At 40.3% G+C, this 26,674-nt stretch overlaps 2 protein-coding genes across 5 annotated transcripts; one reads left to right on the top strand and one right to left on the bottom strand.

The window, feature by feature from the left end:
• The first annotated feature begins 17 nt into the window (after positions 1 to 17).
• Positions 18 to 11,358, top strand: MLX (MAX dimerization protein MLX). 4 transcript variants are annotated; one of them, XM_032234774.1, is made up of 8 exons: positions 18 to 391; positions 1,800 to 1,836; positions 2,353 to 2,442; positions 4,460 to 4,566; positions 4,765 to 4,864; positions 8,227 to 8,326; positions 8,751 to 8,952; positions 9,432 to 11,358. In XM_032234774.1, exons 1-8 carry the CDS (start codon positions 371 to 373, stop codon positions 9,486 to 9,488), a joined length of 714 nt encoding a protein of 237 aa, XP_032090665.1. In that variant the 5' UTR covers positions 18 to 370; the 3' UTR covers positions 9,489 to 11,358. The 4 variants fall into 4 exon arrangements, with proteins under 4 accessions (XP_032090665.1, XP_032090664.1, XP_032090662.1 ...); XM_032234773.1 differs by having other exon boundaries at positions 4,442 to 4,566; XM_032234771.1 differs by having other exon boundaries at positions 371 to 452.
• PSMC3IP (PSMC3 interacting protein) lies at positions 11,079 to 22,920 on the bottom strand. The gene is made up of 8 exons (XM_032234775.1): positions 22,843 to 22,920; positions 21,997 to 22,100; positions 21,382 to 21,471; positions 14,532 to 14,643; positions 14,212 to 14,357; positions 12,610 to 12,663; positions 11,629 to 11,688; positions 11,079 to 11,471 (listed from the first exon to the last, which is right to left on the bottom strand). The coding sequence occupies exons 1-8, from the start codon at positions 22,877 to 22,879 to the stop codon at positions 11,415 to 11,417; spliced, it is 660 nt and encodes a 219-aa protein (XP_032090666.1). The 5' UTR covers positions 22,880 to 22,920; the 3' UTR covers positions 11,079 to 11,414.
• Positions 22,921 to 26,674: the final 3,754 nt, after the last annotated feature.

The raw sequence follows: 26,674 nt of genomic DNA, 5'->3' as shown, positions 1-26,674 counted from the left end.
AGCCTATCTCCAGCAACGAACACTTCCGGCTTCCTGTCTTTACACGCGCTCTATCAAGAAGGCTTAGAGAACAAGGCGGATTTTATTCCAACAGCGCCTTCCGACGACCGTCTGGGAGAAGCCTCTGGGGAGGGTTTCCAGTGATATTCCCTCTCGGCCAAGATGAAGTTAGGACGGATTTAAAAGGAGATGCGAATCCGCAGCCATCAGCTCATGGACAACAGATAGGCCTGCGCGATTTCTCAGCTCCAGGATGCAGGAGACCGTAATGTTAATGAGACCAAAGAAACTACTACTCCCAGCATCCCTTGCGATCCAAGCTCCTTCCCGGAAGTGTGCTCTCCGAACTTGATTGGCCGTTCTGGAGGCGATGCGTGAGCATGTGACAAAGGTAGGGGGGAAAGATGGCGGAGCCGTCGAGCGTCTCTTCGGAAGCTCCTTGGGGAGGAAAAGTGAGCGATGCGAGTAGGAAAAGCGAGGGGCAGAATCAACTGTCAAGGCAGACAGTGTTGTTTAGGATATATTTTAGTTGTTTGTTGGGATCCAGTATTATAAAGTAGTAGTCTAGCGTACCTCTGAACATAGGAAGGTTGCTTTTTTAAAAATTTTTTGCCGTGTTGAGTTAGCGGTAGAAAGTTGTCTGTATTGAGGAACTCTTACCTTTTCGTTGCCTGTAATTGGGATGGGAGTGATATTTAGGTTGGGTTCCTGCAATATGCTAGGCTGAAGGTAGCCAATACATTAGTTTGGTTCAGTGAGCAAATGCAGCCGGTGTGATTGTGCTCTTTGTTGTGCAAACTCTCAACTGGATTAATTGGGTACACGATGGTTTAATAAGCCATGGAGTAATAAGTTATGTAAACACAGCCACTGGCTTCTCAGGAATATTTCGTGCCAAGATTCGTTGAATTTGGTTTGTTGCATAGATAGTATAATAAAATAGACACTTTAAGATTCTAAAGAGATTACTGAAATTAATAAGACTGTTGCTCCACTGATAGCAGTAGTTTTTTCTGCCATGATAATTAAGATGTGGATGACGATGTTTGTTTATAGGTGAGCTCGTAAATTTGCTGCTGCTTATCTCATTGCAAAACTATCCTATATAAAACAGAAATGAAGACAGACAATATTAAGTTCCCACCTTAAAATTATAGATAGCAAATATAAATATGATTGGCATACTCAAAACTATATTGAAAAATATTTATCTGAGACTTTATTGATTGCACTTTATTAAGTGTTACTGTCATTAGCATGCTGGATAGAACAGAAGAGTAACCAACTTTCTAATTTATATTACTATATTTTCTTTGAGGCAAAGTATTGTTTCCCTCATATCCAGAGTTTGAACTTTATAACTTTTAATGTTGCAACATGTCATTGCTTCCTGTCTTGTTTCTCTATTGCAACAAATTGTGCAAGGGTAAGACTGAAGCATTTTAGGGGATTATATACTTGCATTGTAATTTAACTCTTTTCATAGGGATATTTTTTCTCCAGAGGAAAATATACAAAATGTTGGCTTAATATTGTGAAAATATGCCTTAGTTTGTTGCTCAGAAATAGACCCAAAACTGATGCTATAAATTGGGCTGTTTCTATGTGTATTTATAGGCAGTGCTTACTTATTTTATATATTCTAATGTGACATAATAGTAGATTCATTGAATAGTCACCATGGAGCTTTAAGAGATGCTTAGGGAAATGTATGTAATACAACTCACTGCCTGAGTTATCAAAGTTGAGCAATGGAGAAATGATCTCTTATATGTTCTTTTTGTGATATAATTCAACAGGTTGATATTTCTTATACTGACAATGGGTTGGATTCTGGTAAGTTTAATCCCTTTATCATTTTCTTTCCCTGCAATTCTTCTATGAAGAATTAATACTAAGGAGTTTACACATTTTAGTTTAGAAGTTAGGAATTATTTATGGTTACTTCCATTTCTTATTTTCCCAAAGTTTGTTCACATGAGTCTATTCAAGAAGCACATTGTCTTTGCTTCATATTGTGCTTTGAATGAATTCCTAATAAAATAGGGAGGGAATAGTACCCTTGCTTTCAAATAAAAATGACAAGAGAACCAATTGCAGCGGAGGGGAAGGAAGAAAGGAGAAACTAATTTTGCAAATGTTAATGTCATTTATTGCAGTGCATAGAATACTTGACTAAACAGTCACTCTTTTGTATGGCATAATTGCAATCAATACCTATTAGAATCTTTGCTTCAAATATAGGCAGGACTATCAATTTTTTAAAAATATATAATTTATTGAATAGCAAATGATATCTAAAGGATTACTAGATTAGTTTGAATTATAAATACTTTTGTGTTTACCTTCTAGCACTCTTTGTGGAAAACAGAAAAAAAGTGATGATCGTATCAAGAGCTAATAGTATTGGTTCTACCAGTGCCTCTTCAGTACCAAATACAGGTATGCATTTGCTTTATTTCCTCTCTGTAAAACTCAATTTTCTATTCTAAGTGTGTAATGAAATGTACCTTTGTCTTATATTCTTAATTTGTTTCTAAATGGTAAATAGGCAATCAGTGTAATCTTGCTTTGTGAAAATTGTTAACTGTAGATTTAGAAATGACATTTCTTAATTATTATACCAACATTCTATAATTCTAAACAGTTCCTTCCTAACGTTTGGGTAGGCAAAAACTAAGTCTACACAATCTACAATTATTTTCAACAGATGTTATCTCATGAATTTCTGACTGATATTTACTTAATTTATAGCTATTGAAATAATTGTGCAGACAGATACTGAACAGTTCAGCAACTCATCCCCAATCGCATAACCCTCTGGTGGATTTCTTCCTGTTGCTTCCTGAATTAAAGAATACTTTTGTCTACCTAGTATATTCCTTTATTTCTAAACACATTCATATTTATTATTGTTCCTCATCACCCTTGTTACAACTTAGATTTTTTTAAAACAGAAAGGGGTCAAAAAACAATAAAAATCATTTTCAAATAATTTATTGAGTGCCCCCATCCTGGCATCATAAAAAATCTTAAACAAGTAGACTGGAATAATTCTTCCAACTGTATTAGTCATTCAAAGAAGGTCTAGGGCAGACATGTCAAACTCAAGGTCTGTGGGCCACATCCGGCCCATGATATGATTAGATTTGGCATGTGGGGCCTCCTTGGAGATGGTGACGGGCCGTCCCCTGATGCCTTGGCCCCAGCCCGGCAGGGCGCTCCCCTCTGGGCACACACGCAGGAGGTGGTGAGCACATGGGGGCTGGCATCCCCAGTGAAAAGGAAGCATTTGGTGGCTGCAGGGCTAGCAGGTAGGCCGGGCCGATGAGCAGGCAACAGAGGCACTGGTGGCAGGTGAAGTGCTTCTGCTGGGGCTCTACTATGCACTTATCTACAACAACTTCATGGTGGCCACCTGGTGCCGGAACACAGTCAGCACATAGTAGTCCCAGCAGCAGCACTGCACCTGCCAACAGTGCTTCTGCTGCCAAAGTCCCGAAACTGAGATTGCAGTGTGTGTGTGTGCATGCACTTGGCTACCAGCAATTTGGGGACATGAGGAGCTTATGGAGCACAAAATTGTCCTCACAACGAGTTAGCTGGTGCGACTTGTTCCATTCCAAGTCAGCCATGCCCACCTGGCTGCTGCGAGTCGCCATAGTCTTACATGCAATTGGCCCTTTGAGGGCAATCATAATGCTGACGCGACCCTCAATGAAATTGAGTTTGACACCCCTGGGCTAGGAGATCTTTCCTGCATTCTAATTTTATAATTTTTGAAGAATTAATAGCCACTGATATATAATATCTGAAAATGACAGATTCTTTTTATTATGTTTCATTTTTTTTGTTTTAGATAGATTGCAAACCAGTTTATTCATTAGTTCAGGTACACATTATCTTTTCTGGTTTTCCACATGATCCTCCAAAAATCTTAGTCATTTTAAACTGTTTCTTTTATATTAACTTGATTTGTGGGCTCCTTTCAGGATACCAATGGACGCAACATTGCTGATTGCTGCCTTATTTAGCATCAGTTACATATAATTCTTTATTAATCAGAGTCTTTCTGTTAAGTATCCCAAAAGTTTGTTAGTTTTATTAAACAATTTGGTTCTTCACATTTCACTTAAACATTTTATAGCAGAAAGCAATATAGAAGTAAGCAATTTTTCAATTGCAGCTGAAAGCTGAAGGAATTATTTCCTTCAGTATCTATGCTAAAATGAAAGTGCCTTTTAGGGACTATTTTTTTAAGTTATAAAGCTAAGGTCAAATTACTCTTCTTTGACTTTGGAAAATAAATCTGAGGCTAAGCAATGCTGTTAATGGTTCTTAAATAGACTATTGGGTCTTCTTTCAATAAACTGAAACTTTGTGATTAGAAAATTATTGGAAGCACTCACAATGACTTCCCTTCCTTGCTTTGCCAACAAAGACTCTTTTCATGCCACAGATGATGAAGACTCTGATTACCAACAAGATAGCCACAAAGAATCATACAAGGATCGCCGTCGCCGTGCTCATACACAAGCTGAGCAAAAGCGGAGGGATGCTATCAAGGTGAGAATATGACAAACTATATATGTATGCTTGTTATTTGTTGCATCTCAAATTCATTACAAGTTTACAAAGCTTCCACTTTGGAAGAACAGGTAAAGGAATAGATTTACTGACCAGGTTCTACTATTTGTTGTTAATTTTCTTGTATTATGTGGCAGATTTGATATGTGAGTTGTAATGTTTTTGTTTTTCTAACAGAAAGGTTATGATGATTTGCAAGCAATTGTACCCACATGCCAGCAGCAAGATTTCTCAATAGGCTCCCAGAAGCTAAGCAAGGCGATTGTGCTGCAGAAGAGTGAGTAGGGCTCCCAAGATTATCTGTGTTTCTCCAAGACCCGTTATAAGATTCCCAGAAATTTATACAAATTTCAAATTTTGCATTATATAACTATTAAATTCTATAAATAGATGAATCTTACTACTGTATTCTAACAAATAGAAAATAGAATAGAATAATCACTTTTCTGATTAATATATTTTAATAAAAGGTGTGAATATTTATGAGCTCTGTAACCCACTTTGTAGTAGATACCGTATATACTCGAGTATAGGCCGACCCGAATATAAGCCGAGGCACCTAATTTTACCACAAAAAACTGGAAAAGTTATTGACTCGAGTATAAGCCTAGGGTGGGAAATGCAGCAGCTACCGATAAATTTCAAAAATAAAAATAGATACCAATAATGCCATTGCCCATTGAATAACATATACAGCCTGCCTGTGCCCATTAAATATACAGTAGCCATTGTAAAAATTTGCTCTGCATAACAAATTATTATCACACAATACCGGTGTATTCAATGAAATACTTCACTCACCTCATGATGCTGATGTCCCGCTGTGATGATGATGTCCCACCTCCTATGACACACGGCACAGTGATTCCTATCATTGGATCACTGTACCAGAGGAGGTGGGACATCGCTATGTGGCTGCTTGCCATAACAAGGAGGAGGTGGGACATCGTTGCAGAGCGGCAGGAGGGGGAGGAAGGGGAATCGTAAGATAGCCCTGCATTACATTAGAACGTGAGGAGGGGGGATGGTGCGGTGCACGCTGTGCGGCAAACTGACACAGAGGGAGGGGAAACTCACAGGGGCGCTGGGCCATTCACGAGCGTCACCCAGCGGCATGGCCCCGCCCCTTTTTCTCCTCCATTTCGGGCAAATTTTTCACTGACTCGAGTATAAGCCGAGGTGGCTTTTTTCAGCCCAAAAAGTGGGCTGAAAAACTAGGCTTATACTTGAGTATATACAGTATATAGTGGCTAGATTGTTGCAGAGATAGGGGAGGGGCTATGCAGATTATATGAGAGAGCTTTGGAAATGTGTCTTATTTCCCAACAGACTACTACTATTGAGCTAGCAGTTGCTTAATTTCAGTTTAAATCTTTTGTCAGTTTAGCCATTCTGTGCGTTTGTGAGTGACCTGCAGCTGATGAAAGCTTATGCTTTTTAACTAAAAATTACCATATCTTTCGGAGTATAATACAGACCTTTTTTCCTCAAAATAGAGGCTGAAAATCTGGGTGCATCTTATACACTGAATACAGCATTTTTTGCCTCCCCCCCCCTCCCCCTGGCTCTGCACAAAATGGCCATGCAGAGCCTGTAGAAGAGAGCTCATGGAGGCTGTGGAGGGTAGAAATGAGCAAAAAAATTGGACATTTTTTGTCCCACTAGTCCCCAGCATCACTCTATAAGCCTCTATAAGGCTATGCATGCAATTTTTTTTGACAAAAACCAGGCCCGTTTTTGTGAAAAACGGGCCATTTTTTGCTCTATTTTGTCGCCCTCCAGGAGCACTCTGCAAGCCCCAAGGCTATTCATGCCTTTTTTTTTGGAGAAAAAAACAGGCCCGTTTTCACACAAAATGGGCCGTTTTTCGGAGGTTTGCACAGTGCAAAAACTCCCCCCCCCCTTGGAAAGCTCTCTAACTCTTTGATCAGGTCAGAAACAAAGTCTTAAGGTTTGTCAGCGATTTCCTTCTCCAGCACCTGGAAACATCTACCCGCCTACTCTCTCTCTCCCTACCTACCATATTTCTCTCTCTCTCTCTATCCCTCTACCTATCTATCTACTGTATTTTCTCTCTATCCCTCTACTTACCTACCTACACACTCTCTCCCTACCTACTGTATTTCTCTCTCTCTATCCCTCTACCTACCTACCTACTCTCTCCCTACCAATCTACTGTATTTCTTTCTCTCTATCCCTCTCCCTACCTACCTACACAATCTCTCCCTACCTACCTACTGTATTTCTCTCCCCCCCCACTCTCTCTCTCTCTCTCTCTATCTATCTATCTATATATCTATATCTATATATCTATATCTATCTATCTATCTATCTTATCTATCTATCATCTATCTATCTATCTATCTATCTATCTATCTATCTATCTATCTATCTATCTATCTATCTATATATATATATATATGATAACGGATAAGAGCCTGTGGCCTAATGGCTAAGATGTCTGCCTAGTATGTAATATAGCCCAGGTTCAAATCCCAGTAAGGGTATGGCTAGCTGATGAGAGCTAAATAGCTTGAAATAGATCTATACTAGTCTCCCTTTATTTATTTATCAGCACAAATACAATATGTGTGTGTGTGTGTGTTATATTTGTGCTGATAAATAAATAAAGGGAGACTAATATAGATCTATTTCAAGCTATTTAGCTCACATTAGCTAGCCATACCCTTACTGGGATTCGATTTATTTATTTATCAGCACAAATATAACACAAATATAACAAAGGCAACAGTAAAAATATTGGGTTTCTGTTGTGATGGACTCTTGTGACGAGCCGATTGACAGATAATGGAAGCAGTTAGCTTCCTCCCATAATTGGGGCATACTAGGGGTTGTGACACTATATATATATGTATGTATGTATGTATGTATGTATGTGTAGGTCTCTAGTTGTTCAGGTTTTCTCCCGCGTAGAATTGGAGATGTCTTGGCGACGTTTCGACGAAGTCTCATTCGTCATCTTCAGGCTACTTCAGGCTTGGTGTTTCCAGGAAACACCAAGCCTGAAGCAGCCTGAAGATGACGAATGAGACTTCGTCGAAACGTCGCCAAGACATCTCCAATTCTACGCGGGAGAAAACCCGAACAACTAGAAACCTACATACTAACACCCGCGAAAACCTCAGAAAACACACACATATATATATGTATGTGTGTGTGTTTGTGTCTGTCTGTCTGTGTGTGCGTGTGTATGTATATATATGTATGTATATGTATATATATGTATATATTTCTCTATCCCTTTACCTACCTACCTACTGTATTTCTCTTTCTTTCTCTCCCTCTCTATCCCTCTATCTACCTACCTACTTTTTAAAAAATTTGCCTCTTCAAAACCTTGGTGCGTCTTATACTCCGAAAAATACGGTACATCTTTAACAATAAAAAATAGTTACAAAAAGACATTTAGTTTATTGCCATCATACACTAGCATGGTTCTCCAAAACTTGTTAGTCTTAGTGTTTGTCAATCTATTTAACTCTGTCTTCATTCTAGGGAATGGAATGCAAATTTAATGTAACTGAGTGTAGAAATATCTGAATAGCCAGATGTCGTGTGTTGGGTTTTGAAAAGACTCAATGACTCCTTTTCTAAATTATTGCTTTCTCTGCTACCCAGCTATTGATTATATTCAATTCTTGCACAAAGAAAAAAAGAAACAAGAGGAAGAGGTCTCCACTCTCCGGAAAGATGTGCAGGCCTTGAAAATCATGAAAGTGTAAGACTTATGCATTTGTATATTCATGATTCACTAGTTGTGCCCCCCCCCCCCAAAAAAAAAGTGTGGCATTAAAAAGAAGAGCAGGGAGACCTATGTTTTAAACTACCTTCAGTCATGGAAGGTCACAGGCTAATTTTCTTAGCTCAATCAGGGCTTTGATTTTCAGAAAAAATAGTAAAGAATGTTACATATGTTACCTTGAATATATGTCTACAGGGTGGATACATATATTTTTAGTTTAACAGTAAATTCCATTTTATGTTTGAGAAATGTTTACTCTGTAACATGATTATCATTTATTGTTACAGTTCTTCCATCCTATCATTAAGAAATGTTTTCTACAAAATAATCAGTTTATTATCCTAGATCTGATTATTCCACGTTTTCTGCTAAATTATCTAACTATATATATGCATTTCAGAAACTATGAAGAGATTGTTAAAGCTCACCAGGACAATCCCAGTGAAGGAAAGAATCAGATCTCTGACCAAGTGAAGTTCAATGTTTTCCAGGGTATCATGGACTCCTTGTTCCAATCCTTTAATGCCTCCATCTCAGTAACAAGCTTTCAGGAGCTCTCAGCTTGTGTTTTCAGCTGGATAGAAGAGCACTGTAAGCCACAGGTAATTTCAGAACATAACACATGCCCAATATCACATATAGGAAAAGTATACTTGATTTGCTCGTGGAATCCTAGATTCAGAGATAATCATATTAAAAAAGTCATAATGTAGATATCCATTGCTGTCCCTTAAATAACATTAGTCTCAGCTTCTCTGGCTGGCTTTTGGGTTTACTAAATAGCATAACAGTGGCAGAGATGGTCTTGTCTTTCACACCAAAGTCCTCTTGTCATTGCTTAGGAGGAAAATAAAGCACTTGAATGGAAGCAGCATTTTTTTTCATAATCTTGCTGCAGATAACTAAAAAGTTCTATTCCAATGCTAAAAGGTTGACAAACTGCCATATTCAGACTTCAGAAATAGAATGGCGATTGTTGGTGATTTAATTCAGGCAGAATTCAACATCTACCATGTTTTTCAAAGGATAGATTATACCAGAAACTGTTTGCTATGAACTTACTTAGTGCCTTTTTCTACAGACCCTGCGAGACATTGTCATTGGTGTACTGCAACGACTGAAGAGCCAACTCTACTAATCAAAGAGAAAGCTTTGAAGGGGCCTCATTTGGAGAGATATGGCCAAGAAGCTTTATTCCTTCCAGTAATTCCATTTCAAGCATTTTTAGGGCTACAGATTGGTTTTACCTCTGGAATCCCGTCAGTTTACACTGCAAGCTCTTCAGATGAGCAGAAAAATAATCAGCTCTCAATTCATCAGGATTGCTTGCTGCCATCTCTTTTTCAAGCCTTGGCTCTACCTGTTCCTATGCATAAATGTAGTGGATCTAATAGAAATCTATTTACAATATACCAGGGTTTCACAATGAGCCAAATTCTTTTCTTAATGTCTCTTCATCTCTGTTTGGTAAATACTTTTTCTAAATGCCTAGATGTTATATCTAAGATTTGGTTCAAGGAGCAGTAGCTAGTGTAATGATTATAAAAACAACGCTGTTTTACATACTACCATGGCTCCATGTAGCATTTACCTTGGGTTAAGGGCAGAGAACCAAGGAAATTAAGCAATAAACTGCCTCCCTCTGATAGTCTTGTAGAGAGCTAGTAAATCATTTAGCAACAACCTTCTGTTGTGTAGCCAACCTCCAGCTTTTTAAAATTAACCTATATGCAATCATCATTTGCCTTCACTTCAATTCTATGGATTAAAAGTCTGAATAGGCTTATCAATTACGTTGTATTAGCAATAAAGGGGAAATACCTTTTAGTCTCTTGCAGCTTTGGTTTCTATAATAATGCAATGAAGTGAATTAAGCCAACTCCCTTCTGCAGCTCCTTGGTTTTTTTGTTTTATTTTTTTGCTGCAAAGGTGGGTCCACTGTCTTTTATAGGCATTGCTTTCTGGATCTACTGCTGGTTGGTGGAGAAGGACATTAACTCAGACAAGAACTTGCTATTTTTTATTATGACAAGCAGTTCTAATAAATTTGCTATGTGGTTGAATGACTTGTTGGCTTTGCCTGATTTTATCTAAAATATTTTAAAAGACTGGACTTGGGTATTTAGATTGAAATTACTCTAGTTATTTCATGGTAATTATATAAAATGCTAATTTCCAGACTGGAAGCTATCCTATTACTTTGAACTCTGAATCATATATAATGTTCCACTGACATCTTCACGTAGGAATTTCCACAATATTGGTCTTTATTTGAAGAGAGGTCAGCAATTTGAAATGTCAAAGTGAATGTTACACATCTGGCTTAAGGCAACAGTATTACCTTTAGCAAAAATAAAGACCTTGTGCTACTGAAAATTTATATTTTACTCCAAGACTTCGGGAACATGATCTTGTAGTGTGACAGCCAGTCACATGGAACCATACATGAGTGTGCTGATCTTTGATCTAATCCAATAGCCACTTGCCCAAGTCAGGAAACTAATCTTTTAATATCAATTTTCCAAGGTACATTGTTTTTCTTCCATGTAACAAAGAAGAAGTAAACCCAGCTGTTCTCCCTCCCACAATTGCCCAATTAGCTTAGAGAAAATGTATTCAATGTGTTTGCATCTCACAACTTGACTCACAGCACAAAGCAAAGCATGATGGCTAAATAACAACTGACATTAAAATTTCCCCAATTCTTGGTGGGATAATTAGCTCACTCTGAGTAGTAGTGTTGCTTTAATGACATAATATGCTGTTAATACAATATGCAGACCAATTACAGAGAAAATACTATCAGAAATTCAAGTATTTTGAGCCACCTCCCCCATTTTCTCAAGTGCATATTAACATTTTGTTCTAACTACTTTAAGAACAAAACAATCAAGACTGATTAGGAAGTCTTATGGAGAAATACTAGGAAAAAACTAAACAGTGTAAAATGGGAGGTGTGCCCCAATGAATGCAAATACTTTTAAATTCTGAAAATTAGAGCAATATAGAATGAGAAACTGAAACTTGAGTGCTTAGATTTAAATTACGCAGGTGAGATCTTGGTTCACACAGAAGGTACTGTAACATTGAAATCTTCATCTGTCTCAATGCCAACTTCCTCCTGAACAAGAAACAACACATACTCTTAAGATGTAATAAATGAAAATAAGAGCATTCTGTAGACCATACATGGCGCAGTAGTTGAGCAATCCACAGTTAGAACTGACCAAGAGCCTGCTTACTGTGGCTCTCAATATCAGTTTACATGTAATACTCACAAAGAACTGTTTCTTGCTTTTCGGATAGCCTTCAAGGATTGCATCAAGTAATTCTGTTGCCTGTTGAGAAAGTTATGTCATACGTTTAGTTGCTATCCTTTCTACAAAAAGATTGGCAGACAAAAATAACACAGATCTGGTAATTATAGGAGAAAATATATGAATTTGTCTTAACTAGTTGAAAACACAGCTGGTAAGCAATTGGAATTGGTAAGCAATAAAAATAAAAATCACTTTTCGAAATCTTTGGGTCATAACATTTTTTCTATCATTTTACTTAAATATGATTCAAAAGGGAAGTAAGAAAAAAAGACAGGAACTTCCATCTTAAGGAGATACAAAACTTCATATTAAATCCTTATTAAAAAGAAAGATCAATTGGAAATATTTTGTTAAAAAACAAAATACTGATTTAAGAAAATCACAATTCACAATTATTTGTTGCTATGCTACCTTTTCAGTAATCCATTTCCCAATTTTTTATTATAATTGATCCAAAAGGCCAAGTGTTTGGTTTGGTTTAACAATTTACACAAAGAAAATGAACAGGCAGTTCTTAGAGCACACATAACTTTCCATATTGCTACATTTTTCAACAGCTGAAGCTTCCCAAAACATCCATGCCAAGAAGGTTATACTCTTATTTCCAACTAACTTGTACATATATTGTATATTTTATATTATACATTTTATGCCATATGTTTTGTTTTAATTTTGATGCTTCTGACACAAATAAGCAAACTATTTTCAACACAAAGAGAGGAAGTATGCACCATTTAGTTTAACATAATAGGCAGGAATCCCTGCATTCAATAACCAGATTAAATTATGCATGGAAAGTGAATCTGTAGCTGTATATTGTAAGATATCATTTGAATCTTATCTTTTACATTTGAAAAATAGGATATTTAAAATGTATTCTGTTGGTTTCCTAGATACTCACTGAACACATTTTTAAAACCATAAATAATTGTGCCTTACCATTCTCTTGCGGCGACGCCATTCTTTGCAGTACAGCTTTTTCTCATTGTATACCTGCAATCAACAAAACCCAAGCAATCCTTATGTTTTCAGGTCCAACGAAACAGCTCAGACTGCAGCCAGCTTTGATTTAGGAACAAAAGCTGCAGCATCCAAAACTGAGTGTTGACAAGCTACCTGCAAGAAAAGGGCCTTAAAAGAGCATTTATGTTTATTCCCATTTTAATGCCAATTAGAATTAATGTATTTTTGGAGTATAAGATGCACCTTTTTTCCTCAAAAAAGAGGCTGGAAATCTGGGTGCGTCTTATATATCGAATATAGCATTTTTTGCCTCCCGAAGCCCCACCCTTTCACCAAAATGGCCGCGCATACCCTTTTGGAGGTTTTCAGAGAGCACCTGGGGCTGGGGAGGGCAGAAATGAGCAAAAATGGGCCTTTTTTGCCCCCCCCCCAGAGCACTATAAGCCTCCATAAGGCTATGCATGCAATTTGTTTGACAAAAATGGGACCGTTTTTGCAAAAAAAGGACCGTTTTTTGCTCGTTTTTGCCCCCCCCCCAGGAGCACTCTGCAAGCCCCCCCCCCGGGCTATTCATGCCTTTTTAAAAAATGGGCCATTTTTGGGAGGTTTGCAGAGTGCAAAAATCCCCCCCCCCTTTCAGAAAGCTCTTTAGTTAGAGTGATTGATGAGAATTAGATTGATCAAGTGCTGTGCCAGCAGAAACAAGTCTTAGGTGCTGCAGATTGTCAGTGATTTCCTTCTCCAGCACATGGATAAATACACCTGGAAACATCTACCTACTCTCTCTCTCCCTACCTCCTACTGTATTTCTCTCTCTCTCCTCTACCTATCTACTGTATTTCTCTCTCTTTCTATTTCTCTCTCTATCTGCCTACCTACCTACCTACCTATCTACCTACACCCTCTCTCTCTCCCTATCTATCTACTGTCTCTCTATTTCTCTCTCTATCCCTCTACCTACCTACCTACTTTTTTTTTAATTTGCCTCTTCAAAACTTGGTGCGTCTTATACTCCGAAAAATATAGTAGATTCTAATTAGATATGTAGATTTTCAATGCTCTTGATGTATGCCAGGTTATGGGAGTTCCCCAGATCCCATGAAGAATTTTTAGCAAATAAATATTTACAATGTTGTAAATTTCTGTACAATTCGTTAGCTAATGATATGTGCCATAAACTAAATGAGCATAAAGCTTATTATATTGGAGTACTATGTAATAGTCTTCCACATACTAAGCTTTATGTTATATTTAATGCTTCTGCTCTTCTCTTTAGATTTTTATATATATTTTCTATTTTATAACTTTTAGCTTTTTTTTAACCTGTGTTTTAACTGACTACACCTTAACCGTCTATATGCTGGTTTGTGGCCATAATAAAGAGTCGATTATTAGCAAATAAAAATGTGTTTTGGAGTCCAGGGACTATCCTCTCTCTGATGCTTGACTTAATTTTGGAGTACTCGGCACTTCCACTGCCCTTATATATGGTTGCTACAGGATAGTGAGGCAACCGGAATGGGCAGTCTAAACCATCTCTTTCTCTGCCACTGGAACCTCCCTTTGCAGCTTTGTTACCTTTTCTTTCTCCTCAGGGGACACATGATTGGCAGCAGATTTGATCCGTTCCAATTTCTCTGTATAATTGGCACAATCTTTTTTTAACTCTTCAATTTCTTTAACCATCTCTGGGGTTGTCATAGAGCCCTTCAGTTCTTTCAGTTCTGGAATGGAATTACTAGTTAGAATAGCTGAAATAGCACTGGTCAGTGGGAAGGCTTGCAGGCATTTCAGCTGCAGCTCAGATACAAACAGTTCTCAAAGGTTCCATGCCATTCAAGCACTCAATTGCACATATATTCACATTTAACAAACTGATTTAACCTTCCTGAACGCACCTGATTCCATGTGACGACAGTTCTGTTGAAGTGTCTGAACTTTGCAAGACAGTTCTGAAATCTCATTGTCCAAGCCCTTGAGATCTGATTCACTCATATTACCGAAACGATTCTGGGAAAAAAACATGTATAGGACAAAGCATTAATCTAAGATGATCAGCAGAAGTTTTATGTATATTTTCTATTATGCCATAATGGAATAAACTACATTCCAAGCAATCAAGTTTTTGTGAAAATAAAACCTTCATTGTATATCCTTGTACTATCCTTATAGTATATTTAGCCAATGCACTTTTCTTCCAAAACAATCATTATCTATTTACAAAGAAATAATTTTCAACTGAGAAGCAATTTGCTTATTTCATAAAACTGTAAAACAGCATCTCCATCTGGTGCTTAAAAATTTGGTGCAAAAGTATAAAACTATTTGTCTTGTAATATTAAGCTTCAACTTAATTTACCAGTATATAAGAAAATTTCATCATCTTCTATAATACAGTAGCATAGTTGGAAGGGACCTTGGAGGTCTTCTAGTCCAACCTCTTGCCTAGGCAGGAAACCCTACACCATTTCAGACAAATGGCTATCCAACATCTTCTTAAAGACTTGCAGTGTTGGAGTGTTCACAACCTTTGGAGGCAAGCTGTTCCAATGATTAATTGTTCTGTCAGGAAATTTATCATCAGTTCTAAGTTGCTTCTCTCCTTGATTAGTTTCCACCCCTTGTTTCTTGTTCTACACTCCGGTGCCTTGGAGAATAGTTGGACTCCCTCTTCTTTGTGGAAACCCCTGAGATATTGGAACACTGCTATCATAGGTAGATTAGGTTAGGTTATAGGTTTATTACATTTATATGCCGCCCTATTCCCCGGAGGGACTCAGGGCGGCTAACAAACCCAAGGGAGGGAGTAATACAAAACAAAAAGCAACCAACAAACAAGATACAGAGAGCGTTTAAAAACGATCAACAGTCACTCAATTCGAGCGGGGAAGTCTCCCCTAGTCCTTCTTTTCATTAAACTAGACGTACCAATTCCTGCAACCGTTCTTCATGTTTAATCTCCAGTCCCCTAATCATCTTTGTTGCTCTTCTCTGCACTCTTTCTAGAATCTCCACGTTTTCTACATTGTGGCGACCAAAACTGAATGCAGTATTCTAAGTTTGGCTTTACTAAGGCATTATAAAGTGGTATTAACACTTCACGTGATCTTGATTCTATCCCTCTATTTATGCAGTATAGAACTGTGTTGGCTTTTTTGGCAGCTGCTGCTCACTGGTGGCTCATATTTAAATGGTTGTCCACTAGGACTCCAAGATCCCTCTCACAGTTACTTCTATTGAGGAAGGTACCACCTATACTGTACCTGTACATTTTGTTTTTGTTGCCTAAATGTAGAACCTTACTCTTTTCATTTTATTAGATAGTGCCCAATGTTCAGGTTTGTCAAGATCCTTCTGTATCTTGAGCCTTTCTTCCGGAGTGTTGGCTATTCCTGCCAGCTTGGTGTCATCTGCAAATTTGATGAGTTCCCCATCTATTCCCTCATCCAAATCATTGATGAAGATGTTGAAGACATCTTCTAAAACAGAGCCTTGGGGTACTCCACTGCATACTTCCCTCCATGTAGATGCAGTTTCATTAAGGACTACACGTTGAGTGCGGTTGGTCAGCCAGTTACGAATCCATCTGGTGGTGATGCTGTCTAACTCACATTCTTCTACTTTATCTAGTAGTAGGTTTTGGTCTGTCTTATCAAATGCCTTACTGAAGTCCAAGTAAACTATATCGACGCCATTCCTCTGCTCCACTAATTTTGTCACTTTGTTAAATAATGCAATAATATTAGACTCGCATGATCTGTTTTGGACAAACCCAAATAAACAAATAGACAAACCCTTTTGGCTATTACTTTGTTTACTTCTAGGTGTTAGCTAATTCATTGCTTGATTATCTTTTCCAGAATCTTCCCTGGCATTGAGGTCAGGCTAATAGGTCTAGTTTCTTGGATCTATTTTTTTTTTCCTTTTTTGAAAGTGGGAACCACATCAACTCTTTTCCAGTCCTCTCGCAATTCCCCAGTGCTCCAGGATCTCTGAAAGATATAGTTCAGTGGTTCTGAGATCTCGTCTGCCAGTTCCTTCAGAACCCTGGAGTGTAATCCATCCTGGTGATTTGAACTCATCTAGGGTAGACAGGTCCTCACTTACCATTTTCTTCCCTATTTCAACTGTGTTCCTAATCTGATTTTTGTGGTGCTGTTTTTGATAGGTTGGAATGTTTTATCCCTTTGTGTAAGAACAGATGCAAAAAAATGAGTTAAATAGTTCTGCTTTCTCCCTGTTGCTTATCACCTTCTTGCCACTTTCTCCCAGCAATGGACCAATTGTTTCCTTAAACCTTTTCTTGCTTTTAACATGTTGGAAGCTTTTTTTTTTGTTGTTATTTTTTACTTTTGTGTCAGGCCTTTCTTCATTGTGAGCCTTAGCTTTCCTTACTTCATCTTTACAGGCTCGGGCTATTTGCTAATATTCTGCCTTAGTTATGTCCCCCTTTTTCCACTTTTTATATTTATCCTTTTTGTCTTTCAATTTGTCAGAGTTCTTTATGCAGCCATGCTGGTTTCTTTTGGGAACTGTTCTCATCTAGTTCAGTATTCTGTCAACTGCTGGCTAAATGGACTTATCTGGGAAGCTCACATGCCTCTACTAGAGGGTAATAACTTTCCACTTTAGTTTCCTGATAACTAATATTTTTATTTATGTAATTGTTCTTTTGTTATATTTCTATCCCACCTTCCTTCAGAAACTCAGAACACATGAAGAATTATGGCACACCCACCCTCAATTTACCCCTGCAAAGAGCAACCCCATGAGATTCGTTGGGGGACACAGTAACTGGCCTAAAGTCACTTGGGGGATAAGAAGAAATGTGAATGTGGGATTCCTATGTCCCAGGCCAATACCTTCATGGCGTGCATCCAGCCATGCATCAAAAACCAGAGCTGTCTAGATCAGGGGTCTCTAATCTTTGGACCACAGCCCATTACCAGACTGTGGTATATTTGCAAAGGGGCCACAAGCTGGCAATATGCGCGTGTATGTGCAGCTTGATTCATTCAAGTGGTGGGCTGGCGCATACACGGGTACATATAACTCAATTCGTGTATGGCAGGCTGGCATGCAGGCAGGTGCATGCGCAACTTGAATTGTAGTTCAGCCCAGTTCCCCTCTCCCCTCCCCCCCCCAAGCTGGCTCACCAAGCCGCAAAACTTGGTTACCTTGATCCATCTTAAGTACCAGCTACCACACATCTTCCTGCTGGCTGTTTCTGCTGGCTATTTACATATCCAGACAGAAGCCCAAACAAATGTTTAATGTAGCTAGCTAAAAAATACAAACTGATATCAGAAGTTAATTCTAACTTGTAGAAGTGTTGGGCTGGCATCACAGTCTTTTAAGTTACTAAAAGACTCTGGAAAACAAAAGTTGAAGATGTGTAACAGCTGGTATATAAGATGGATTTAGATAGCTCTGGTTGTTAATATTGGTTATCGGTTTTAGAAAAGCACACAGATTTTGACAGTCCTGAATGAGACTTAGTTTTCTTGCTGAGGCTTTGTTTCTGTTTTTTCCCCTGGAGTGATAGAAGTTAAATTTAAGTTTCCCAGAATGGCACGGCCACGGGAGCGGGTCGGAGCATTACGGTCGTAACAGGGAGGGGCAGATATGGCGGGGACTTTAGGGCTGGCCATTACCGGGGAAGGAGGGTTCGCTACGTCACAGAGATCCCTCCTTCCGGCCCTATGAGTCCCACTCCGAGGCCAGATGGGGCGAGTAATCAGGACCCTGGTCTCAGGCTGTTGTCGCTAAATGCCAGGTCTGTTGTTCACAAGGCTCCCCTCGTCCGGGACTTAATTTTAGACGAGAGGGCAGACCTGGCATGTATTACTGAAACCTGGCTGGGCCCGGAGGGAGGAGTCCCCCTCGTAGAGATGTGCCCAGAAGGATTTCAGGTGCTGCATCAGCCGAGAGCCCAGGGAAGGGGTGGCGGTGTGGCTATCGTTATCCGGGAGTCGTTAGCACCTCGTAGGATCCCTGCTCCGGAGCTTGTCGGGTGTGAGTCTCTGCTGGTAAAGTTGGACCTCAAGGGTCAAGTGGGTTTGCTGTTAACGTACCTGCCTCCCAACAGCGTTGCAGCAGCCCTCCCCTCGCTCCTCGAGTCGGTAGCCGAGCTAGCAATTGAGTTCCCCAGACTTATGGTCTTGGGGGACTTCAATTTGCTTTCGCTCGGTGAACACTCTGATGGGGCGCAGGAGTTCATGGCTTCCATGACGGCCATGGGCTTGACCCAGATAATCCGGGGCCCAACCCACTCAGCGGGTCACATGCTCGACCTCGTATTTCTCTCGGAGCAGTGGACTTGTGATCTTGGTCTGAGGGGTAATGAGATCATACCCCTGTCGTGGTCAGACCACTGCCTACTGAGGCTCGACTTTCGGAGACCAAACCCCCACTGTAGGGAGGAGGAACCGACCAAGTGGTTCCGCCCCAGGCAACTTATGGAGCCTTTGAGGTTCCAGATGGAGCTTGGGGTTATTCCTGATACTCTCGCCCACGGTCCGGTGGAGACTCTGGTTGCTGCCTGGCACTCGGCAGCATCGGAGACCCTTGACCGGATCGCGCCACTACGGCCCCTCCGAGGCGGCGGATCCCGGAGGCCTCCTTGGTTTACCGAGGAGCTCTGGGAGATGAAGCGCCGGAGGAGACGCCTAGAGCACCTATGGAGGTCCGATAAATCCGAATCGAACCGAGCACTCCTAACAACCAGCACCAAGGAGTACATCAGGGCACTCAGGGCAGCAAAAAGATCTCATATTGCCACCTTGGTTGCGTCCGCTGAGTCCCGCCCAGCCGCCCTGTTTAGGATAACCCATTCCCTCCTAAATAGGAGGGATACGGGGGAATCCTTGCAGGGTAGAGCTGAGGATTATGCCCAATTCTTAGCGGACAAAATTGCTCGGTTTCGATCGGATTTGGACTCCATCCCTGCAGTTCCAGCCGAGGCACAAGAGGATGAATTGGTAGACCACCTCTGGGTTGAGTTTCAGGATGTTGCCCCTGGGGATGTGGACAAAGCCATGAGAGCTGTGAGTGCCTCCACCTGTGTACTGGACCCGTGTCCCTCATGGCTGGTTGCCAACAGCAGTGAGGTGACACAAGGCTGGATCCAGGCAGTTGTCACCGCCTCTCTTCAGGTGGGGCACTTCCCCGCCGCACTTAAAGCGGCGGTGGTGAGACCCCTCCTAAAGAAGCCATCTCTGGATCCAGCTATCCTTAACAATTACCGTCCAGTCTCCAACCTCCCCTTTGTGGGGAAGGTTGTCGAGAAGGTGGTGGCCTTCCAGCTTCAACGGTCCTTGGAGGAAGCAAGTTATCTTGACCCCTTCCAGTCGGGCTTCAGACCCGGTTACAGCACAGAAACCACTTTGGTCGCATTGACCGATGATCTCTGGAGAGCCAGAGACGGAGGCCATGCCTCCATCCTGGTTCTCCTTGACCTCTCGGCGGCTTTCGATACCATCGACCATGGTATCCTTCTGCGACGACTGCGGGAGGTGGGGGTGGGAGGCACTGTTTTGCAGTGGTTCTCCTCCTACCTCTCGGACAGGTCGCAGTCGGTGTTAGTGGGGGGGCAGAGATCGACCCCTAGGCCCCTAACATATGGGGTGCCGCAGGGTTCGGTCTTATCCCCCCTACTATTTAACATCTACATGAAACCGCTGGGTGAGATCATTCGGAGGCACGGGATAAGATACCATCAATACGCGGACGATACTCAGTTGTATCTGTCCGCCCCGTGCCAACTCAATGAAGCGGTGGACGTGATGAACCGGGGTCTTGAGGCCGTTATGGACTGGATGAGGGCTAACAAGCTTGTACTCAACCCGGAGAAGACCGAGTGGCTGTTGTGTTTCCCTCCCAATAATTCGACCAGTGTTCCATCGCTCAGGCTGGGGGGGTCAAATTTTATACCCCTCAGAGAGGGTTCGCAACTTGGGAGTCCTCCTGGACCCACAGCTGACTTTCGACCACCATCTGACGGCTGTGACCAGGGGGGCATTTGCCCAGGTTCGCCTGGTACGCCAGTTGCGACCCTACCTGAACCGGGAGGCCCTCACAACAGTCACTCGGGCCCTTGTGACCTCTAGGCTGGAATACTGCAATGTGCTCTACATGGGGCTGCCCTTGAAGAGCATCCGGCGACTTCAGCTAGTCCAGAACGCAGCCGCGCGAGCGATTGTGGGCGCACCTCGGTTCGCCCACATAACACCTATCCTCCGCGAGCTGCGCTGGCTACCTGTTGATCTCCGGGTGCGCTTCAAGGTGCTACTTGTCACTCATAAAGCCCTCCATGGTAGTGGATCTGCGTACTTGAGAGACCGCCTCCTGCCAATTACCTCCCTGCGACCAATTAGATCGCACAGATTAGGCCTCCTCCAAGTTCCATCTGCCAGTCAGTGTCGACTGGCAACCACACGGAGGAGAGCCTTTTCAGTAGTAGCTCCGACCCTTTGGAACGATCTCCCCGTGGAGATTCGTACCCTCACCACCGTCCAGACCTTCCGCACAGCCCTCAAGACCTGGCTATCCCGTCAGGCCTGGGGATAAAGATAATATGTCCCCACCCGAATGATGAATGAATGTTGTTTACTATTTTACTTTTATGTATTGTTTTGTGTTTATTGTCTTGTACCCTCCCTTCCCTATTTTATGTAAGCCGCCCTGAGTCCCCTCAGGGAAAAGGGCGGCCTATAAATTCTAATAAAATCAATCAAAAATCAATTTCACCTGATCTGGAAAATAAATCTTCTGTTTCCCATAAACCTTTTCGTTGATCTTCCCTTGCTGAGCCAACTGCTCCAGTGCCTTCACTACAGCCTAAATCAAACAGAAAACAAAAGCAGAATGAGAAAAATTCACAACAAAATGGAGGACTAAAGTGAAAACTACAAATTGTTTGAACATCAAAGAAAGATTAAAATTTGACAGAGAAAATTAGTTGCTATAGGAGAACTGAGCACAATTGTTCAAAATACACATGGCATTTCAGAAGAAATCTGCCAACCCAGGTGGTGGAGGTAGTTGGGAGCTAATGCCAATATGTGAATATGTCTGCTTAAAGTGTAACCTACTGCATAACACAGTACAAATAAAAACTGATGCCATAAGCAGAGAAACTAAAGTATTTCTTAACCAATCTGTTTCTGCAATGGTGGTTCATGTCATGTCATGAATATTATGAACATTCATTATTCTTGTAGATTAGGATTATGTTAAATTAAAATACCCAATCAATTTGGAGAATTTAAAAGATACATAGCATACATTTGGAAAGTGAAGTGCAATGTTATTTTGACCGCTGGAGCTAACACAAGTCCCACACTGCTTGTCATCTTGTCTTACCGTCTTGCCCAATCCATGTTGTTTCTGTAAATTGCTAAAGACATCCTGAGCACTATGAGGCCGGTTCTGCTCCTGAAGATAACGTAGCAGGATGGCAGCACATTCTCCAAATCAAAAAGGGGAAAGGAAAATTATAATGACAGGCTAGCATATGAGGAAATCGCATAAAAACAGAAAGAATCTTTTCTCATATATAGTTTAACATTTGGAGAACGAATAACATTCTCCATCAGTTAAAAAAAAATACTAGGCCGCAAGGCCATAAGCAAAGAAGCTTACTGCAAAGCTACTAAACGCCACACAGCTTTGTCAATATTCCAGCAATATGTCTTATTATGATAGAGACTGTGATATCTTACAATATAATATCTTGTATTATTTATATTACAATAGCAAATTCATTGGTAGACCAGTGACCATTGATAAGTATAAAAATATTTTTTCTTTTGCTTCTTAGTTTGCATTTTTAGCTGATATTTTTTTTAATTTCCTTTTTTAAAGAGTAAAGAGTTACAGAATAAGTATATATCAAACAAACACTATAAGCCTTTCCAAAGCAGCAGCACTCCCACACATTTCCTGGGGATGGTGGGAAATGTAAAATTTGGGAAATGTCCGATTAGGGTGCTGTTAAAAAAAAGAAGGGGAATGCGAAGATCCTACACTCTGCATCCTATAGTTGGGTTCGTCACGAAGGACTTTCAAATGCTGGAATCAAGGGAGTTTGATTTTTTTTTTTTTAATAAAGCGGATTTCACGATAAGCGCGCTTTGCCTTGTATATATGAAAAGCGGAAGAGGACTAGGGATCCGCGCAACACCCTCTTTGAATTTCTAGTTGCTTTACCATCAGATGCGTCGCGCTTCTTCCCTCCTCCGCTCATCCTGATCAAGGCGGGACTCCTGTAGGAAGCGGAAGCTCCTGCCTGAGACAGAGATCCCAAAAATAGACAAATGTCAAAAAAAATCGACTTCCGGGTTGAACGTCAGCGTCATTTGGGATATGATTGGCGATCCAAAGATGTCTTTTGCCATTTAAAATGACTAGTACTAGCTCATCTAGGTCTCTCGGTTGGCGGGATTGAACGCTGCCTTTGAACTCCTAGGGACTGAAAAAAGGAGCAAGAACATTAGATTTTCCTCTGCTATTTTCTGAGAAATAGTTACGATGGAGATTACTAACCTCTGTTTTTGTTAGAAATCAGTGATATTTATATTTATATCCCTTCTTTATTATTAGGTTTTTTTTTTTTACAAATAACACTTATGGGGGTGAAAATGCCTAATATTCTTTCCTCCTTCTATTTTCTCCACAACAACTTTGTAAGGTGGTTTGGGCTAAGAGAGAACGACTGGCTCAAAGTCATCTAGGTGGCTTTCCTTCTTAAGGTGGGATTAGAACCCAGTCTCCTGGTTTCTAGCCTAGTGCTTTAACCACTAGACCAAAGTTCACTTTCCTTCGGCTTTTCCTAGCATGACAGATTTCTCAATGTGAATGGGTCTTCCCATATATAAAGAATATTATGAGGTTGATACTTGTCTCATGTGCCTTGAATGACAATCCTGACTTTATTTGTTTTATGATCTATTTATTTATTTTCATGGCTGCCTATGATACTCTCAGGAGTCTTTTCCAACAGCAAACTTTTTCTTTCTTCTTCAAAGTCCAAAGTTTCCATGGAAAAGTGTTTGCATCTTCAAGATGTATGGACTTAAACTCTCAAGAGTTCTACAGACAGCAATCTGTCTACTCTAGGGCATTCTGAAATTTGAAGTCTACCATCTTAAAAGTTCCTAAAAATGAAAAACACCCATATACATTACAGAGAAAAACGAACAAAATTGTGATCTCTCTCTCTCTTTTTATCCCCCCCCTCTATCTATCTATCTATCTATCTATCTATCTATCTATCTATCTATCTATCTATCTATCTATCTATCATCTATCATCTATCATCTATCTATCTATCTTCAATATATTAGTAGTTTTAAGAATTTGTTAACATTGAAGAAATAATTATACTGTCAGAAACTGGTAAGTTATCCAACTGTTTTATTATCATAGGTTGCAAAGTAAAACTACATTTTCCTTTGTACTATTGGAAGAAATGTCCTTCTGGGTTTAGCTCCAAGTAGGGAAAAAGACACTGGAGACATTGAAGCTGCTTGGAAAGATGGTTTAATGGTGGACAGGACACATGTCTTGCGTTCTATTATTAGATATCCCTGAAGGCTTTAATCTAAACCAGGGCTGTCAAACTCCTGCCCGCGGGCTGGATGCGTCACATACTGGCCACGCCCATCCCCAGTTTAGCGAAGGGGGGTAAAAATCCCGATACATCACATGACGATGCCAGGCTGGGAGTTTGATAACCCTGATCTAAACAGTATCATTATCATCAGTATCTTACAACAATCTAAGCTCTTCTTCAATAACATGTTGGGTGTCATCTATGTAATGAGGAATCTGACATACATCACCATTCTTGCCTAACAAAATTTACAATATATATCACATTTACAATGTATGTTACCAAATCACAGATGAGTAGAACCTTATTATAAACAAACCAGGCATTTATTCTTCAGAGCTTGAGACTTCTAGGATTCAAGATTGGAGTCATTAGATTGGAAGTAAGGATTGAGGTTACATGGGTGATTCTGTTTTCCCTGGAATGGCCCCTCTAGTGCCCGCTGCTATACATATCTTCCTCCTGAAACTAGGATTAGAATGCTTCCCCCACTTAAAACATCCTGCAATAAGGTATTATTGAAGCAATTCACTACACAAAATATTCAATAATCCAATAGTTAATAAAACATATCTTATTATAACATACTATCAAGCAGAAGCTGACAATCTGGTGAACCACTCAGGTTGGTTTTTCCCTTCTTACACCTTTCAAGTACAAATACAGTTTCTACTAGCTTCATTTTCGATAAGTAAGCTGATAGAGATTCAGGTTGGTAGCCTGAAATACCTCCGATAGTGCTGACCAGGAATGGTATTCCTCCACCACAGCGCTGATCAATACACTCTCTTTAGATTAGGCTCGCCTCAGTTTACATTTCACCAAATGCATCACCCTTATGTGTCTTATTAGTAATCTCCCTAGAACATTTTATTTTTTTGATACCACAATGGCAACAATCTTGGGTGCTATAATCACCATTTAATTCCACCAAGCATATGCTGATCCAAGGTATCACATGCCAGGCCTTCAGTGTTGATGCCTCCTTTCTTCTTTTGCACTGATTCCTTCTACAAAAGACTCCCAAACTTTACTCAAACTGATTTCTATACTCTCCATTCCAGACCACAAAGATTGGTAATAGGCCACAGTTAATCACAAATTTGGGGTGAGGCATAGTCACTCTGCACATCACTCCATTATTTCAAAACAAGGAATTGGGTGGGAATTCTGGTGACACAAAAAAGCAGTGGGTTCTTCAACTATATCATCTGTAACCTGCCATAATAGCAGTTGGAAGCTCAGATGTTGGGTAAATTCCTAAAACAAGGCATGCGATTTCTCCGCGGGTCGCCCATGAGGCCAATGATGAAGGAAGACTCGGACACAAGTCTTCTCTCGAAATGAGACGACCCAGAGCATAGTCTGGATGACACTTTTATTGAGCATACACAAGGAAAGGGTGGAGTTGCAAGGTCCATGTGGACCAATCATGGTTGTACAAGTCTATGGTATATGGTAACTCATTTACTTCCATGTAGACCTCTGAACCTAGAGAATGCCCATAGTCAGCAAATAAATCTTTTACTAGCATGCAAACTTCTGACCCCTACTTAATACTGCAGAGTCAGCATGCAAACCTTTGACCCCTACTTAGTGCTGAGAGTTAACAGTTTGTGACTTCTGACCTACTTAGTGCTTCAGAGTCAGCAGTTTGTATTACTGACCTTATGGTATGGTTAATCATTACTGCTGTTGTATACGTGTTCCAGCATAGCTATGCATGCCTACACTTATGCTACAACAAAGGCAGTTACACAGGAATAACCTTACAGAGGAGTAAATGAGAATTAGAACATCAGCTCAAAGAATGTCAATGAGATCCAGCTAAATTATCTCAGGATACCGACACTACCATGTATGTAGATTACTGGATAGTATAGACTGAGCTCCTAAAATAGAATTGAAAGCAGAAGAAAAATATGTTGGCTGAAAGTTAGAAATCATTATTTAGGTTGGGATTTAGTGGTACAGTTTTAACATATTGCTCCTTTTCTTTACCATAATATTTAAAATCTATATAAAGCTTCTATTGTTTGCATTCTTTCAAATGGACTTTGACTTCTGGTGACTGCATAGAGAGATCCCATGCAACTAGCTCACAATCATCCAGCTACCTTTTATACATAAAGGTGTTGGAAGAAATGTCCTTCTGGGTTCAGCTTCAAGAAGGGAAAAAGACACTGGAGACACGGAGGCTGCTTGGAAAGATGGTTTAATGGTGGACAGGACCACATGGCTTGAGTCCTGAACAGAAAAGGTGACCACATACTTCAATGTTGGGTGACAAAGAAGAGAAGGGCCGAGGAAGGGGCTTGTTGGGCTTTTTATAAACTGTTTGGCCCCACCTCTCTGTTTTCTGTTCCTGTGTAAGAAATGTATTCTGATTGGTTGTCAGACTCCATGGGGCCATGCAGAGGCAACTCT

The sequence above is a fragment of the Thamnophis elegans genome, chromosome Z (genome assembly GCF_009769535.1).
Source record: "Thamnophis elegans isolate rThaEle1 chromosome Z, rThaEle1.pri, whole genome shotgun sequence".
Lineage (NCBI taxonomy): Eukaryota > Metazoa > Chordata > Lepidosauria > Squamata > Colubridae > Thamnophis > Thamnophis elegans.
The sequence above is the reverse complement of the archived record's forward strand: the minus strand, read 5'-3'. Positions and strand labels throughout refer to the sequence as shown.

Excerpts from the sequence above, each read along its gene's own strand:
- MLX (XM_032234772.1), top strand. The coding sequence starts at position 405 with ATGGCGGAGCCGTCGAGCGTCTCTTCGGAAGCTCCTTGGGGAGGAAAA. Across the intron at positions 453-1,799 it reads AAGCTCCTTGGGGAGGAAAA|GTTGATATTTCTTATACTGA; the intron begins GTGAGCGATGCG and ends ATAATTCAACAG. Across the intron at positions 8,327-8,750 it reads GCCTTGAAAATCATGAAAGT|AAACTATGAAGAGATTGTTA; the intron begins GTAAGACTTATG and ends TATGCATTTCAG.
- PSMC3IP (XM_032234775.1), bottom strand. The coding sequence starts at position 22,879 with ATGAGCGGAGGAGGGAAGAAGCGCGACGCATCTGATG. Across the intron at positions 12,664-14,211 it reads CCCCTGAGGAGAAAGAAAAG|GTATACAATGAGAAAAAGCT; the intron begins GTAACAAAGCTG and ends TGTTGATTGCAG. Across the intron at positions 11,689-12,609 it reads GGCGTCGCCGCAAGAGAATG|GCAACAGAATTACTTGATGC; the intron begins GTAAGGCACAAT and ends CTTTCTCAACAG.